Source organism: Sciurus vulgaris (genome assembly GCF_902686455.1).
Source record: "Sciurus vulgaris genome assembly, chromosome: 13".
NCBI lineage: Eukaryota > Metazoa > Chordata > Mammalia > Rodentia > Sciuridae > Sciurus > Sciurus vulgaris.
The window spans coordinates 74,230,663-74,249,194 of NC_136474.1; the positions used below are offsets into that span (position 1 = coordinate 74,230,663).

General features: G+C 45.3%; 2 protein-coding genes across 5 annotated transcripts in view; both read right to left on the reverse strand.

Moving 5' to 3' along the window:
- The window catches only part of MYO5B (myosin VB), a 377,648-nt gene that overhangs the window by 133,787 nt on the left and 225,329 nt on the right, over positions 1 to 18,532 (reverse strand). For all 4 annotated transcript variants that reach the window (XM_079109234.1, XM_079109235.1, XM_079109236.1 and 1 more), the window contains exons 6-8: positions 9,846 to 9,989; positions 8,343 to 8,424; positions 2,186 to 2,293 (exon numbers count right to left, since the gene is read on the reverse strand). In XM_079109234.1, coding sequence (XP_078965360.1) covers positions 2,186 to 2,293; positions 8,343 to 8,424; positions 9,846 to 9,989 — 334 coding nt within the window. The remainder of the gene's footprint in view (positions 1 to 2,185; positions 2,294 to 8,342; positions 8,425 to 9,845; positions 9,990 to 18,532) is intronic.
- LOC306643326 (mortality factor 4-like protein 2) lies at positions 13,914 to 15,697 on the reverse strand. The gene has a single exon (XM_079109375.1). The coding sequence runs from the start codon at positions 15,420 to 15,422 to the stop codon at positions 14,562 to 14,564; it is 861 nt and encodes a 286-aa protein (XP_078965501.1). The 5' UTR covers positions 15,423 to 15,697; the 3' UTR covers positions 13,914 to 14,561.

Sequence of the window (18,532 nt, forward strand, 5' to 3'; positions counted from 1 at the left end):
CTGCTTGCACCAGCACTACAGAGGACCAACTGCCAGAAGCTTCCTTCTGCCAAACTGGAAGAATGCATCCTACTTGGACTGGAAGTATAACTCAGTGGTATGGCACTTTCTTGGCACATGCAAGGCCCCGAGTTCTAAGTTCCACTCCCAGCGTACACACAGAAAATATATCCTATTTAACATCAAGTGATCAAGTGTCCTCCAAACTCCCCAACCCTGGAGAATAAGGCATGTGATGCTGTGGAGTAGGAGGCACCCACCCGCGTACTCTCTCAGCTTCACACCCTCCCCAGCTTGCCCTGCTCTGCGACACTGGGGCTGCTCTCCTGTGCCTGCTGGTAGTGCCAGTCCTGCTCCACAGAGGGCACTGCAGTGATGCATGAGGCAAGGCAGCAGGGAGCCATCTCCCTCCTTTCTGGTCCTCCCTAGTCATGACTGTCACCTGGGTGCCTGGCAACCTCCCTGCTGAGCGCCCCCTGCGCCCCACTCAAGCCTCGCCTGTGTGTCAGCAGTGCTCAGCAGTCCAAGGCCCTCCACACTCCAGCAAGTGCTCCTTGCTTGTGGAGATCTGTGCTGGCCTCCGCCCTCTGGCAAGTTACGTCACCAAAATCTTAGGTATCATCTAAAGCTCAACCAAGGGTCAGGGACTCCTCTGCTCAATTCCCACACTGGATGCCTCTCCTTGCCCTAGCCACAACCAGCAGTTCCTCTGCACCTACTTCTGGACCCTTAAAAGTCCTCTTATCTGTTCACAGTCACCCACTGCTGGTCTATTTAACAACTGTCCATGTTAATTTCTCTGTTGGAATAAGCAGTGAGGTTTCTATCTCCTGACAGTTTATGGGTACAAAAGACAAGCCCTATCTATGGGCCAAGATACACTCAGACGTGGTCAGCATGGGGATTTCAGCACTCAAGGGTCTGGTTTCCTACCTACATAGGGATGAGGGCATGTCCTGTTTGGCCACTGGATAAAACTTCCCTGACAACCACCACATAACACAACATAGGCTGCACTGAGTTAGTCACAGGGCTCAGAAGCAGAATGCACTGTCAAGGAAGGCTCTGGGTAAGACAGGGCCATGTCGAGTCACTTGTTGGTTGTGGGTTGAAATCTCAGGCTTTCCTTTTTGTAGATGCAGGTCTTAGGAATTGAGCATGTCAATTTCCCAAGAAAGGCTTACCTTCTACCTTGCTACCAGGGGGCTCTTCTCTTCAAAGACTGACAATAAAGAGTTGCAATCCCTTCTAGCTCTACTGTCCCCTTCTGCCCCTGAAGGACAGAACGTCTTGCCTTGAGAATTCCATGGCTAAGCTCTTCATGGAAACAACAAAACTGACACCACAGATGGGACAGAGCTCTTCCAGGTGTTTATGGTCTGCTTCAGGCTCAGATTCTCTGACTGTGCTACAGAGATAATCTGGTCCCAGTGGAGGGTTCATCCCACTAGAAGACACTGCCTCTGAATCTAGACACTGCACATAAAGACAAGGCTACATTGAGCTTCTCTGTTATCAATGGCTCAGTGAGTGATGCGGGATATTCATAGTGCCTAGAGGAGACTCTAACTCCCCCCCCCCTTTTTGTCCCTCCTTCTGGCAGGCAGGGGGACTGACACAGGAGCAATCTACTACTGAGCTATACTCCACCCCATTTTATTTTTCGAGACAGGGTATCTGTATGTTGCCTAGGTTAACCTTGAACTTGTAATCCTACCGACTAGCTGGAATTACGGATGTGCACCACTGCACTTGGCTCAAAACCTTTTCTTCCTTTAGTACTGGGGATTAAACCCAGGGGTGCCTTAGCACCGAGTATATCCCTGGTTCTTTTTATTTTTGAGACAAGGTTTTGTTAAGTTGCTCAGGGCCCCATCAAGCTGCTCAGGCTGGCCTCCAACTTGTAATCCTTCTGCTTCAGGCTCCCCAGGTATTGCAGGCACGCACCATTGTGCCCAAATCAAATTTTTTGTTTTTCTTATTATAAGGTAAGTCAACAAAGCTCCAAGTTTTAAGCTTCAGAGCCCAAGGGTTGGGATGGAGAAGGGTGAGATGCCATTCACCAAGGGTATGAGAGCTTTCCCTGTGTTAGTTCGTGAAGGCTGGCAAGCCATTTGACACCATGGTGACACTCTTCCATGCCATCAGCCCTCCAGGTTCATTTCTCACATTGGAAACTCCTTACCAAGCAGTGTGAAGGCTTGCCGAGTCTTCTCAAAGTCCTCTGCATCATTGACACCCTCGATGGCTGTATCTCCTCCCTGGGATGTATAGAAAAAGTCCTCTGCACATGCTGTGGGGGCAAGAAAGTCAAGTGACAAACACTGCAGAGATCATCACCCCTTGTCACCCACAGATCATGACCTACAAGAGTTCTATTCCCCAAGTATGCAATTCCAGACCAAATTTTAGTCCCAGTCAGTTGTGAAACCCTTTAAAATATTCTTTATCTATAATGCCGAATCAGAGAAAACTGAGTAATAAACAAAAATTATATTACTCTGACAGAATGCACTACTGCACTTATATAAAACTGGTGTGGGAAAAACGTTAATACCAAAGATAGATTATGGGAAGTTCAGCTTAATAGGTTCCAGCCCAGGTTTATTAAGACAAACCTAAAACAAACAAAACGTGTAGAATCACCTCCCAGATCACTTCCATGACCTTAGACAATCTTTGCACGAACACCTCATTTGACATGAGGGGCTGTGATGTGCCTAGGTGACTGGTTTTTTGTTCGTTTGGCCAGGTCGCGGCACCCCGAGCTGTGCATGAACTTGAGCAAGTGCAGACTGAGATCCTCAGGTGTTTCTCCTCATTTTCCAACTTAACTGTCAGTCCTCCGAGAAACTCTTGGCACAGCTGGTGGAGAGGGGCCTGTGTTGTTACAAGCCTCAGTCAAGCTTAGCAGGGGGCAAAGATGCAAGGAGCCTGGGGTCGGACCTGCACTACAGGTAGGATGGTGAAAGCAGCTTGAACATGGGAGCTGGCCTCTGAAGTCACCATTTAGAGCAATGATGGCCTATTATCAAATTTACCCTCGAAAATCACTTTTATCTTTCACCAAGTACCCTGTGTGGTACAACCCTGCCTGTACTTTGTGTTCTGAATATGTAATGTTTGATTTTGACAGGATGCCCAATCTGTACATGGGCTGGTTTTCCTCCTCCCTGCAAACCCCAGTTAAGTTCTTTTCCCTCGACCCAAGCATGCACGGTTGAATGCACATCAGCTGAACGTGGCTCGCTGCAGCTTCATGGCAGCTCGCGGTCCTCTGATACCTCGTCCTTCCGAATTATCTCCCAAGAACTTCTGTACAACTTTCTCCCTGCAAACTGCCATTGCCCTGGGTCTGACCTTCAGCATCTGTTGTCTGGGGACTGTTGCAGAAGACTCTAAACCCAACTCCTTGCTTCAGCTCATGTCCTTCCAAACTCACCTCCAAAATGCTGGTAATTTCAGTCACACTGCTTTCTTGCTTGAAGTCCCTTAAGAAGTCATTGGCAAAGGTTATCAGCCTAGAATCTTCTCTAGATCTTCTGGGACATGATTACAGCCTATTGTTCCCATCTCTTGACTCCAGTTTCCTGTTCCTTATCAACTCTTCCCTGTCTATGCTGTCAGTGGTCCCTACCTTTCCTTTCTTGTTTCACCCTATTTCATGTTCCTATAAAGCACCCTATGTTCTAAGCCATAATGAACTTTACATACTTCTCTGGTCCATGAAGTAGACAATGCCAAGCCCAGCTAGAGAGAACTTGGCCCTCAACCCCAGTTTGACTATGCAACCTCAGCTGTAACCATCAGGCTACACTACCTACAGGGATGAACAGAGTAACACTGGTATGCCACAAGAGACAGCTTCCTGGAAGAGTAACTGAACACATCAATGACTGAGGCTAAGGTGTGTGAACCAGCAGAGGAAGGATTACAGCTCTGTACTCATGGCTTCAGAAAAAGTTAATTATTATGAAGCATCTTTGCTGAAGACAGCGTAGTTCTCTTTCATAGCTAACTAGTCTGGAAGCTCTGGCACGGCACAGTTTCCAAGGCTTTTTAAATCAATTCTTTCTTCCCTTTTATTTACTCAAGATATTTCATCTGATCATTACTACAGGGCCTACCTGAAGATCATTTTTACTCCCATTTTGCAGATAAGCAAACAGAAGAACACAGGGCTTTTGAGGGGCTGCACAGATTCTCCAGGGATTGTTCAGGCCTGGGAGCCCATGACTTGATCACCCTATTGTAGAAAGGATCACTTATTTTTGGCATTCCATGAATGTGCCATGAACACAACATAACTCATTGTTATGGCTTAGATATGAGGTAACCTTCGAGAGCTCATGTGAGAACACGAGAATGTTCAGAGCTGAAATGATTTGACTACAAGAGGCGCAACCTAATCAGTGGGTTCATCTACTGATCTATTAACTAGGAAGTAACTGTAGGCAGGTAGGGTGCAGCTGAAGGTGGGTCACTGGGAGTATATTTTATGGGTTTATATTTTTGTCAGTCAGTAGAGCTTTCTGCTTCCTGGTGGCCACATCCTTAGTTGCTTTCCTCCACAATGCCCTTCAGCCATGATGTTCTGCCTCATCTTGGGCCCACAGTTATGGAGTTGGCCGACCATGGACTGAATTGCTAAAAACCGAAAAACAAACTTTTCATCCTCTCATCCCTCGTCAAGTCTTTTGGTCACAGCAACAAAACCGCTAATTAAAATGGTCATTATCAAGTATCAGCTTAATGGTTATCTGACTCCAGAGAAAACCTAGAGACTTTCATTATGAAATACAAACTAGGGCTGGGACGTGGCTCAGCGGTTAGTGTCCCTGAATTCAACCCAAGGTACTCCCCTCCACCTCAAAATAAGAGCATGATCCGGAGCCATGCTAACGAGAGCAGTCTTCCTAGCCTGCCTGGCTTTCAGCTCTCCTTTAGAACCCTGGAAGGAAACCATACCACCCCACAGCACCTTCTCCCAGCACATTCTCTAGTCTAAGAATCACCAAGAAGAAACATACACATCTATTAACTGGCTCAATAGGAAGACCTTGGACCAGGTGGCGAGCAGACTACAAAGTAGGCATGAATCAAGAATTTGAGCACCAGCCTTTCAAGGCCAAGGTCACCAGCTTGGCCTGCAAATGGGAGGCAAGACTTTGACCTGTGCAAGGCCGGGAGAACTGTTACTGAAACTGCATCACACACTCACAGAAAACATTATTCCCGAGTCATCTGAAAGATGTCTACAAGGGAAAATGGGTCCTTTACAGCTGTATGAGATCATCATTTATTCACTAATTATTCACTATCATTGGACTTCCAAAAAATCTGAGATCATTTTAAATTTAACAGAGCAACAATGGGGTAGAGGAAGAAAGTGGATGACAGGAGGTAAATCTCTGCACGCCATTTTCAAACAAATGCACAAAATTCATGCTAGGCCACTGGCTCTTGCAGATGCTTCTGTACATCATGTTTTAGGCGAAGAAAAAGGAAGGCCGTGAGGCAGTCTCGAGAGTCTCTGGTAGTCCTTCATTTATTAGACGTTTCCAGCTATTGACCAGGATTATCGGCAAAACCAAATGCCAAGCTTCAGGGCTCACAGCCAATTCTTGCCTGAGACCAAAGACTGGCTCACACCAGAGCGCAAGAGCTTATCAAAGACACTTCCTTTCACTCCATGATGCAAGAGATTTGGCAGTTTTCAAGCGTCCCAGTTGGGAGCCCAAAGAATCTGCAGGTTGCACAAGGAAAAGCCATTTTAAGCTCACTACAACTCATATCAGAGATTAAAAAAATTTAGGATTTCTTTCCTATTCAAGTTTTATTTCAGATCGAGTGGTCCAAATACAGTCAAGTGGATCTTGCCAGTATTTGTTCATTCTCTATAAAAGTGACCAGAGCAGGGGCAATCTCATCTCCTGCAGGCTGACCTTGAAAAGCTCTCCCAGGCTTTTGCCCCATTTTCAGAAGAAAACAATGCCGGCGGCCACGGTGTGAGTGCCTACTTGGCCACTTGTCACTGAGCCAACATCAAAGCCAAAAGGTGCCAGGTCAGGGCAGTGCTCAAACAAGGACTACTCAGCACTACCCTGCTTGGAAGGCAATATGCACTGCTTTCCTCAGAGATTATGATACCCCCGGAAGAATGAAACTCGTGACGAACTGGAGAAGACAAACCAATTCAGTGGATGTCACCCATAGCTTCCTCCCTGGGTCCCAACTGAAACATGACTTCACAGGGTAGCCTGGCCTGCCTAACTATGCTTTCTGCAGCACAGCCCTTAACACCCTGTAGTGTAGTTGACAAGCCAAGTGAAGGTAGAACCCACAACTATTTTTATTCTAATTTGTTGTACATCACAGTAGAATGTATTTACACATTTTGATAGATCATATGTAAATGGAATGTCATCTCATTTTTCTGATTCCACAACTGTCTTTAGTATTACATCACAGTGTCTAATATGGCCTGAGTTTGATGAATGAATGAAATGAATGGTAAATTGCATGGTACATGCATCAAACACTACATGAGTTTTTAAGAATGGAAGCAGAGTAAAGAGATCGATATTGGAGACATTAGATAGATTTTAGCTTTTGGGACCACAGCTGGGTCTGCTGCTAGATCCTTAGGATGGCTTAGATTAGGATCAGGGAACACAAAGTTGCTTAAGTATTTTTCTCATAGCTGTGAAGAGCAACCAACCTCTTCCTAGACACCCAGCTCTTCACATCTGATGTGCTCACTTTCCCCACAAGTTCCCAAAACACAGGCCAATGACACGATGCTGCTGAACCCCAGGCTCACCCTCACCCCACACATTGGCTCCAAGGACTCAGCTGCAGGAACAGGTCAATACCCCATAATACACAGCCCCACATGGAGGAGGGGGTAGAGGCTCCAGGTCCAAGGAAAACAGCTATGTGGTACAAAATCAAGAATTAAAGCCTTCCCACCTATTATGGTTTGAATGTGAGCTGTCCCACCAAAGCTCACATGAGATAATGCAAAAAGGTTTAGAGGAGAAATGATTGGGTTATGAGTGCCTTCACCCCATCAGTGAATTAATCCCGATAGGGATTAACTGAATGGTAACAGAAGTGGTAAGGTGTGGCTGCAGGAGGTGGGCATTGGGGGCATGGCTTTGGAGTATGTATTTTGTATCTGCCAAGTGTAGTCTCTGCTTTTGATCATCATGTGATCTGCTTCCCTCTGCCACATACTTTCCACCACAATATTCAGCCTCACCTTGAGCTCTCAAGGAATGGAGCCTGCTATCTATGAACTGAGACCTCCAAAACCATGAGCCCCCAAAGAAACTTCCTCCTCTACAATTGTGCTGGTCGTGCCTTTTAGTCACAGTGGGGGAAAATCTGATAAAACCACCACTCCATTAGCTCCATGTCAGCTGCTGCAAATCACATGAAACTTGCTAATACATTCATCAGTGGATGCCAAGGATGAGTCCACTCATCTATTGGTGACATCTGGGGACTCATTCACTGGCCCCAGTTGAGAGGTACTTTTGGTCGTGGCTCCGTTTCCCTCCCATGCTTCAATGTGGGTGTGACACAAGCTTCACGCCTGCTTAAATGGGATCAGACAGCCTGGTGGGACTCTCAGTCATCTAAGCCCACCCTCTCTTCCCGTGGCAATGCCCGTGCCTCTGCCTTATGAGTAGAGCCATTCCCTCTTTTTCTCCCCCTTCCCCTGAAGTACTGGGGATCAAACTCAAAGCCTCAAGCGTGCTAGGCAAGCTACCCCTGAGCTGTAACCCCAGCCCTTTTTATTTGAGAGTGTCTTGCTAAGTTGCCAAGGATAGCATTAGACTTGAGATGCTCATGCCTTAGTGTTCCAGTAGCTGGGATCACAGGTGTGCCTACCATACCTGGCTTATATCCATCCTGCTTTTACCCTCACTCTTTCTTTTTGTCTCAATCCTAAAACATGTTGGTCCTCAGCAAACAATATGCATCATCCAAATCTTTAGATCTTCATGGAAGGTATACATTTCTCACGATGCTGAAAGTAGTAACACGTTTCAAAATAATGACAGGGAAAGTCTTCATGACATGCAAAACATGCTTACACCCCTCCCTCTTATGCCTTCACACGCTTTCTGTTGCAGATACACTAGATAAGGTTACTTGTTGTAATGATTTTTGGCAGTGAGGTTCAGCGATGTCTAAGGGATGTGGCCACATTAGGGACAACAGACAGGAACCTATGTCAGAGGACTTAGCACAGCACCCGGTCCCCTGCAAAGCCTCCAGCTGTTCCAGTGGTTCCCACCCACCCTGAAGACGGCATGCACCTGCTGACTTACTTAGAGCAAGCTCTTTAAATTCTGGGAGACTGGCAGCAGCACAGAGCTGGTAGAAGATGTGGTAATTCCTCTCATCATCTGCCTGGAGGAGGAAAAGGGCAAGCAGTTTTAGGGCAGTGACTCCACCATCATCCCCTTATCCACTTGGAGCCCAGATGCTGCAGGTGGTAGGCATCGAGCCCACCACCTCCAATTCCCATTGTCAGATTTTCCATTTGCTATAAGGTCTCCTAAACTGAGTTTTGCCTCTTGACTTAGGCAAAAGCATGCACTTTCTTTTTCCTTCTGTATAAGACATCATTGTTACTCCACAAATGGAGGGTCCATGAGAAAATACGCATTCCTCTGTGCCGCTTGATTAATGCTCCATGGACTGATTTCCCTGCTGTAAGTACTTTCTCCTCTGGGATGCTTGGAGCTAAGTGAAAGCTGTGCTGGTCTACCATGTCAGATGAAGCAATCAGGGAAGGTCCACAGCTGAGAAGGGGCTTCTAGTGGATACTTGCAGTCAGAAGGGCTTAAATTGGTCAAGTGACAGTGGTGGTGATAAAGGCTCAGGAGGTGAGGCAAGGAAGAGGGAAACTCAGGAAAGGGTGCCAGGGAAAGGCTGCACAGCACAGTGGACTGCACCAGCAGAGGCTAGTCCCTCTACTGCAGAAGTGAGGATGTGGGGCTGTGGAACCAACCAGGAGGTATCAAGGACAGCTGGGCATAAAGGGGAAGGGAGAGCTTGTTTGAATTCATTAGTGTTTACTACACATCAGCACAGAGCCATCTAAGACAAACAGCTGAAAGGTTTCTGAAGCCTTCCGATTCCTCCACTGAAGGCAGCCAAGACGTGAAGACCAGGAAGTCACTTTGCCCAGAGGAACAGCGTGCCAGACTCAAACCTAGACATGCACTGTCACCTCCGTTCAGCGAGGAGGGCAAGAAGGAGCTGCAAGAGGGCTGTGTTTGGCATTGTGAGCTGCACTGTGCCCTGCCAGGCAAGGGTGTTCATCAAAAGGCACAGCCCAGTTGGAGAAAGTACAAGGTAATCTGAGAGCAATCAAGCCAGGGAGGAAGTGAGAATTCCACTCACTGAAAAGGAAACCAAGTAGCCAAGCGTGAAAATGGATATACTTTCTACACACTAAAGGTACACGTGAAAGCCAAAATCACAGACTCTGTACATACAGCAGTCCCTGCTCATTAGACTGTAAAAATCCACAAGGAAACAGACTTTATCCTCAGCTGTATCTTTGGGATCTAGCACAGCATTCACACATAAGAGGCCCTCAATACTTTTGTTGATTATATCAAAAGCAATGTGTGTAAAGGACTTTTGAGGCCTAATTCCTCCTTCACTTGAAATGAATACCATCAATGACAGGAAAGCAACAGACCAATGCATCCAGCTCCAGGCTGCAAAAAGCAGCTGCCCTATGGGCACAGAGAGGGGCAGGCAGCACCATGAGGGACCGTCCAAGGACAAAAATACAACGGGCCCAGTCTTCCACTCACCTGAAAGACCACGCGGGACTTCTCCAACAGGTAGGTCCTCATGTTGGCCCCAATGATGTGGTACCTTTTATCAAAGCCGATCTGAATGTACTTTCCAAAGCGGCTGCTATTGTCGTTCCGAGTGGTTTTGGCATTCCCAATGGCCTGGAATGAACAAAGGGGGTGCGCAAAAAATGAAGTCTGTCTTCATTTCAGGCTGGATATTTGTAACAGAGTCCATCTCCCTCCTCAATTGTTGCAATGACAACGAACCGAGTTAAAAATTCTGACTTTCTCAGAATTTCATTTCCAGCCTCCTGAACTCCTAAGTAAGCTATGTACAGGAGATTAACCAGCATGGAGTTGCACCCCACTATCCCTCTCTTTTCCTCCTCCTTCCAGCCTTGAATACACATGCAATGGCTGTAGCATTCATCCTGGGACCACGAAGGAAAGGCCTAGAAAGACCTCAGCTCTGACATCCTTCAGCCACTAAACCAAAGGTAGTGCCCATTAGCTCTGAACTTTCCGTGACACAAACCAAACTTCCCAGGTTTTATCCACTTTGATCGTGTCTCCTTGACTAGGCAGTTAATGTTATTCCTAACTGATGAATGGTACTTCCTAGGAATAGACCAACTGACACCTCCCCCTACACACCTCATTTCTAAGACAAATCAGGAAATCATCTTAATGTCATTTCTTATGCAGCAGCAGGATCAGTTCAAGACACTGGACAATTTTTAAAATGAGTGGCTACATGACTGACCTCATTGCAAGTATCTCCTTTCTGCATAATATCCTACTACTAATTTATTAGTTAAAAAATTTTTTTTAATCACTTTCACATGCTTACAGTCCTATGTGGTTCTAACACTTCATCAATACCCACTGTAAGTTTTCAGCATTCTAGGAAAAATGAGGCATAAACACATTGAAAGAAAAACTGAAATCCCAACCCACCCTCCACTAGGGCCTGACTGAGTCAAAGCAACCTAACTACCATCACCTCCTGACATCTCCAACCCCTAGTGCTCAGCCGGCACTCATTAACAAGGCTAGCAAACAGCTGAAAACTACTGCTTCTGAGGTCAAGAGGTTGACCCCACCAAGCCTCCATGAAGAAAGCTGTTGCCATTCCTACCTCTGGGTGAGCACAGTGAGGCCTGAGTCACATGGCTCTCCCTAGGGAGCAGCTCAGCCCGAGCCTGGCCCGCTCTACCTACCCTGATATACACCTCTAATTACATCCGACACGCGGTCACAAATGGTGGAGCATCTTCCTGCTTCCCTCTGTCCTACTGCCAAGACCTGCCCCATGTCACCGTCTCTTTCCTGGACACCTTCAGTGTTCTCTCAACTGGTCTCCCTGCTCCTGCTCTCGTATCCTGCTGCCGGTTCTCCACTTGACTGCCAGGGCCATCCTTCTGCAACGTGAACTCAATTGTATCCCCTGTGTGAAACGCTTCAACGTACCTCTGCCCCGAGCTCCTCAGCAAAACTCACGCGCCTGGTGGGATTCAGGCCAGTCTTGCCTCGAGTCCTCAGCTTCTGACAATCCTGAGTACCTGCTTTCCCAGTAGCTGTGTGCTTTCTGCCCTCACCCAAGTTTCACAAGCACGGGTCCCTCTGCTGGGAGCTTCTTCCCATAGCTCCCTTCACCTACACGGTCCTCTTCCCTCAAGTCTCAACCTTGAGGCAGGCAGGACTTCCTGACCCACAGGCTAAGGAGTACTTCCTGCCACATGCTCTCCCATGTCCTGCATGTCCCCATTCGCTCCCTCGTCCCACATGCCCTCCCCTCCCTGATTCAGCAGGGTTCTAGCACCTGCACGTGGTAGGCATTCAAACATATTTGAAGGAACGAAATGTAACTGAATGTGGGTTTTTCTTCTTTGAAATGAGGATTTTGGACACTTTGTCCTTACAGGTCACCTGCCATTTGAGAATACAACTTCCAGTTTGGGTTGCAACCTATACCTTTTCTGTTAGGATTTAAAGTATGTAAAGCAGTCTACACTCCACAAATACACTTCTCCTGCAGGGAAGCAGGGTAAGTATAACCTGTGGGCTGAGTTACTCTCAGAGGTATCTTATTACTTGCCCAAGGTCAGGGGCAGGCTAGAGCCTGGCTAGGCAGACATGAGACCCCAAAAGACACTTCAGAGTTTATGTAATAACCTGCACGTCTATAATCTTTAAGCCAACCAAAGGAGACAGAGACTCTGCCCTTAGCACCCATCAACCTCACCACCTCAGCAGAGACCTCAGCGTACCCACTTCCCCTTCCAGAGGTCGGACGCTTCAGGACCCACAGGACAATGGCAAACTCTCACACTGAAGCAAACCAGTTTCGTCTAGATGATGGAAAGGCAAGCTACATTCCCTAAAATGTTGGTTTGAGCATTTCCCAGGCTTCCAACATGAGCTAGTCCCTGGGCTGGACCCTTATTTAATCCTGACAAGAACCTTATGAGATCGCATTATAACCTTCTACCGTACTTGTAGGAAAAAGCTCAGGAAGGCCAAGGAACATGACAAGGTTTGCATGGCTGAGAAATGGCTATGCCAAGACATTTGCTCAGACATGCCCATGTCTGAAGTCCATGTTCCTTCTATATGAAGTCACGGTCTTCTGTACAGTCACCCAGCTGTCCACTCACACTATACAGGAAGCTGCCATGCACCTGGGCAATGTCTTTAAGTTCAAATGGTAACGTTGCATCAAAAGTAAAGAAATACTGATCCTTGCTTTTGTTTATTAAGGGGTAGATGATGGGAAATAGATTATTCTGAAATAAGTCAACAAGGACTAAAACATCTGTCTTAACTGTCCTCTGTAACCTGTGTCTCAGGGTTATTAAATGGTTGGTGAGGGGAAGCTCCTTTCAAGGTTTATTCCAGCTAATAAATGCAGAAGGAGTAACAATATCACCATCTTGTAATCATTGATGGATTAATAGATCAAAACCTAACCAGCGACTGCTGATGAAAGTCCTGAGCGGGGGCTGACAGGACTGCCTCAGTAAGAATTCTTATTTGTAAGGAAAGAAAAAAAGGGGGGGGGCAAAGGATCTAAAGCCTTTACATTTTAGTACCTTTTACAGGGGAACAAAGGAACATGCGGAACAATTATGAGGATGCCATCAACAAAGACCCTTTCATGGGTAACTCTGAAGGACAGTCTGGTTTCAGCAAACTCCAACTTCAAACATGTAATTTCAAATGATTCAAAAGTCTTCATTTGTAAAATGGCAGTAAGATCCTTCACCATATCTTAGATCATTCCTTGCAACAACTTAGGAAAACCTTGTCCAGGATCTAAAGATCACTGCCAAAGGTCTGCCTTCTTACCTCACTTGGCTGCTTCGCCAAGTGATTTGGTGGGTCTGAGACCAGTAGAACAACCATTCTGCAAGATCATTAGGTACATCTAGTAAAAGCACACGTGGAAGCACACAGCAGTCTAGTAATTCTATGTTTAGATAGCCTAGCGCCTAGGCAAGTTCTCAAATGGGTATGCACAAGAGTGTTATGCTACTTAATTAAAAAAAATGCAACCTAAATGTCTACCACGTGCAACTAACATGGCAGAGTCATACAAAGAGATACTATACAGCTGTTACACTAGAGCAGTTCATGGATTAAAAGTTGAAACACAAATTGCAAAAAAGGTTAGTGAAATACGATAGCATTTATATAGCATAACAAAAAACATCGTTGCTTATGTATACAGAAATACATAGGAAAACGAGACTGAAATAATTTCAATATAGCAATTGTACAATAAAGAAGCACACATCAAATATTAAGGAAATAGGGAGCAATTAGTCATGCCCACAGGAATGGCAAAGGAGAATGGCATGGGAATGGAGAACTGAAGTGAATCTTGGAGAATTGTATCAGCAGGGAAGAGAAGGAATTCTTTTTGTCCAAAGAGCATGGACAAAGGGACAGAGGTGTGAGACTGGACAGGCGTGGAGGGCTTGAGTCTGCAGATTCAGGGAAAACGTTAGAGGACATGAGATGGCTGTGGTATGCAGGGGCCAGGCTCTTACATGAATGGGTTAATAGCTGCAGCTTTTTTTTTTTTTAAATTTAGAAACAAATTTTATTTAAGATCTGAAATACAATTCCTAAAATACCAACTTTTCCAGAAAACTGTGGCTACACAATAATGCATTGCCTCTATCATGTTAGAACGTGCATTAGACTCAAATACAAAAACCATGAAACAAACCACCATCCTTCAACAATTTGAGCAAAGATAGAATGCCTAAGGAACAACATAGATGGATTTGCAGAGGATGGGCTGTTTTACTTCAAGCATCATAAAAAAAAAAAAAAACAAATGCATGGGTTTTCAGGTATATACATTAAGTTGAACCTTTGGCACTAGGAATCAGGGCGTTTCGTCACATAGCATTTAACACATATTAGAAAATTGTGTAGTGTCAAAGGGATAGAACCACCAGCATTCAAGCAATGTTGTCAACTAGGCAATAAAATGTTCTACTGAATGTTTCTTCTTTGTCTAATTACTGCATACACTGGTAGCAACTTTGAAATGAGGAAAGGAGCTTGCACTCCTTTTATTTTGTTTAAACAGAAAACAAACTGAAACATAAGCCCTGTTATACATTAACGATTTTAAAGAACATCAATTATACAAGGAAAAGACTAAGAACAGAAAGTGTTTACAGGTACCAGACATAATAGTGAGTGGTCAGTAGACCCTCACAGGGCTTTGCGGTGGTACTCAGCAGAAGCCACTTTGTAATCACTGGCAGTAAACTGAGATGCAGAATTCTTTGCCAGATATTTTAGGAAATCATGCAGATAGCCCAACAATAATGCAAGGCTCTTCTCATCAAGGGGCGTGTAAGCCAACATTGCTCCAATTCTTAAAAATAATCTCAGTAGGTGTGGCGCTCCATAAACCTGGGACATTGGCGCATCAGGGTGAGCCAAAAGGATTTCAGCATGCTGGGTCCTCTCAAATTTGTAGAGCAGCTGAGTGCCCAACATCACATTGAAATACTCTTTTATTCCTGCCACAACTTCATTAACTGCATATTCCTTGTTATCAACATTCCCCTGTGATTTCTTACAATTTGTATACTCTTCTAGGATGGCATCTACGTTCTTCTTAGCAGGGAGCTGAAACAGCTGCTTCTGCCTGGTTACCAAGTCCCAGTCCTCGACAAACCATGGTTTCAATTCTTCAGGAATCTTCACTTTAACTTCCATTCTATTCTTAAATGCCTCTTCACTTTCCACGGTGGGGTCTGCCCGGGCCCTTTTCTTCCGAGGGGGCTGAGGTGCTTCGCTGGTACTGCCACCATCTCCATTTCCAGGAGTCTTCTGTTTGTTCTTTGTCTTCCTCACCGATCCTGAAGGGGTGTTTTCTGCAGAGCGACCCCCCCATCTTCCTGGGAGAGCAGGCTCAAGATTCTTTGGCTGTGGACCAGCTGTCTTCTTTCCCGAGGGGGCCCCTCTCATCTTACTTCTCTGCATGTTGCTTCGAGTTGGTTTTTTAAAGTTGTCTTCGGCAGATTGTTGTCCACGAGTTTGAGAACCCTGCTTTCTGGAACTCATTCAACCCTGTTTTTATTCCAACCAACAATTCTCCTTCTTTCCCTTCCAAGAACTCTAGTGATTTCCCAGATGGAGTCTTATAGATCTTCTGGGATGGTCTGGAAGGATGAAGTGGGAGACACGACCCCAAATTCTGTAATCAGGGATGGTTCTGCAAACAGGATCAGATCTCCTGATCTTTACTGTATGGCAAACTTAGCTTTTCTGATGGTGATCTGAAACGAGAATCCAGTTCTTTCCAGCAGCCGACGTGTGATCACTGCCGTTCCTCCAACCGCCATCAGCTTTCTTATTTAAAAAAAAAAAATACTTGAAAATGTATCTGGTCTTCGTTTTTATCATTTTTGTTCACTATTCTCTTGGGCCCTTTCATCAGCAACGACAGTCTTTGTGGCTGTTGGACTTTCATGCCTGTACATTTCTGTCACCCTAAAAAGTCATGTGACCCTCTAGCCTGGATGGGGTTCTGTCCCTGCTCCTTGATTAGCAATATTCTTTCAATCAGTGAGGACTTGTGAATGAATCACTCCTGGGAGGCTAACAAGCCCTTAAACTAAGGGGTCAGAGCACACCAGTGCTGACAATAAATCATCCCAGTCTGCCCCAGCCAATCCCAATCCATCCTCCAGCAACCTGAATTCCAACAGCTGCCACTTAGAGCAGGCCACTGGGAATTCTGCCCTCAGCGCTCCTCTCCCCAGGTCACCTCTGCAGTTGCTGGGCTGCTGCGGAAGCAAGACGACAATGACATGACTAACTGATTACTTTATGGGGAGGTGCCACCCTTCCCTGGAACAGGGGCAGAGTAATCAGCTGCCCCTGATTAAGACAGGCCTGTGTTGGTGACAACCCTCTGAGGAGCCACAAGCTGATGGGGCTTCCTGATCCAAAGCCCAGGCTAGACACGAACCTTCTGCAAAGTTGTTTTCAAACTCTGGCAGAGCCAAACTCAATTCTCTGCCTGGTCACACTTTTAATTCCACCCAGGGTTCCTACCAGCTATGTACCTTCCTCTTCATGTCCACATTGAAGCTTTCCAAGATGACACTTAGTAACAGCTCAAGGGACAGTCCCTGTGATGGCAAAATTCTACATTTGGTGTAAAGAGCCCTCAGGATTTACTCATGTAATTTCCCAAATACCAATTTGGACATGGTGAAAAATTAATCAACCACTGTCCCATGATTAAGATTAGGCTGGTTCATGTACACAAGCCGCCTCCTTCGAATCAGCTAATGAACCACATCTTGTGTATTGTGGGTGCACACGTGGCTTACGTTTCTCCCATACCAAAGCACTCTGCTTCCCCCATAGCCAACCGGTCCACTCAGGCCATAATGGATACTGCAAACTGGAGAAAATTTCTGACCATTGGTATTTTAAAAATATTCTCCAAACAGAATCAAAACGTATTTGCATACCCATGTCCACAGCAGCATCATTCACAATAGTCACAAGTAGTAACAATACTAAGGTCCATCAGGAGAGAAATGGATAAATGATATGCCCATGCAAATAAATATCATCCAGCCATAACAAGGGACAAAATATTGATACATGCTAAAGCATGGATGAACCCCGATAACATTATGCGAAGTGAAATGTGTCAGACAAAAGGGCGTACACTACGTATGAGGTCCCTCGAATAGTCAAAGTTACAGTGACAAAGTTGGAGACAGGATATCAGGAACTGGACAAAGACTGCAAATTTTACCACCATAAAATTTTTTGAACATTTGTGTTTTATTTAGCAATACAGTGTTGTCTTTACTGATTTCCCAGCATGACTAACAATTGTTTTGTTCAGTCACTAGGCAAAGATTTCTTCTTTTGTCTTTCCCAGAGTAACTACTTATTTCATCTTTAAAAGTAGTCGTCTCTGAAATCTTACTGCCTAAAAGATCAATTTTAAAACTCCAGTGCAAAAAGGAAAAAAAAAAAAAAACCACCACCACCAACAAAAAACTCACTTTCTCTCATTTGAGTCTCCACATGATACTAACTGTAGAGTGCTGTCTTGCCTGACATAGATCTGGTCTCAGGGAGGCCAAGCCCATAGTTCACAAATGCCTTCAGAATTGGGGTCATGGCCAGGTCCGGACCTTGGGGCTTGGAGTAAGTACTCTGAGTGAACAGGAGGAACATCAGACAATAGCAAGTTAAATTATGGAAAAGCTGTTAATCCATGTTCACAGCCAATAAGACAGTTCATGAAAAGTCTAATGATACAGGACAAGGATTACACTATAACTTAAGTGAAAAGGCTGGAAAGATACATGCCAAAACACTGGACGATTCCTAGCTGACTAGAGTATTACAGGGGATTCTTCCTTTCATTCTTTCGCATTTTCCAGGGATTCCCCTTCAACATATTTGTAGTAGGTCATTGGTTCTATAATGTGGTACACCCAGGCCAGTAGCACGAGTATCACCTAGGAACTTGTTAGAAATGCAAATTATTGGTCCCCTTCCCAGCATCAAACTCCTCATGTGGGATTCAGCAACCTGAGCTTTAATAAATATCCCAGCAATTCTTGTGCATCCTCTAGTTTAATAATTGTAATCAACAGTTTCTATTTTAGTTTGGTTAAAAATCCTACAACTATATTGATCATCTTCCAATTTATATAAGAATACTGCAACTTGCTTTTGTTGGATTCTTAAATTAAGAGGTGTACTATCACTAAGAAAGGTGCTCTGACAATACAACTGGGAAGACAGGAGATTGTGCCTGGAAAACCACTCAATTCTTATGGATTAAAGTTCAGAATATTCTCATTCACTTGGTGAAGAGGCATACAGGGAACCAGGGAAGGTCCAGGCAAGATCTTTCTCTAATCTGAAAGTGACTATCCTTGTCCACGGGGCTCGAGGCTTCTCAGGGAAACCTTATGCTGTTTTGGCAGCTTTAGTTCTCAAATGGGTTTCTTCTCAGTCAAAGAAGGGGCTGCCCAGGACAGCAGAAGGTCCACTCCTAACCAGACCATAGTCCAGATGATAATGAGTATTGGCTTCAGTGGGGGGAAGGGGGGGGGGGGCATCCAGATTGCCATCCAAACTGGCCCAGAGACTGCGAAGTCGTTTCTCTATCAGAATTAAGCTTTATGGCA

Bases quoted from the DNA above. Each gene is read 5' to 3' on its own strand.
- LOC306643326 (XM_079109375.1), bottom strand. From the start codon at position 15,422: ATGAGTTCCAGAAAGCAGGGTTCTCAAACTCGTGGACAACAATCTGCC.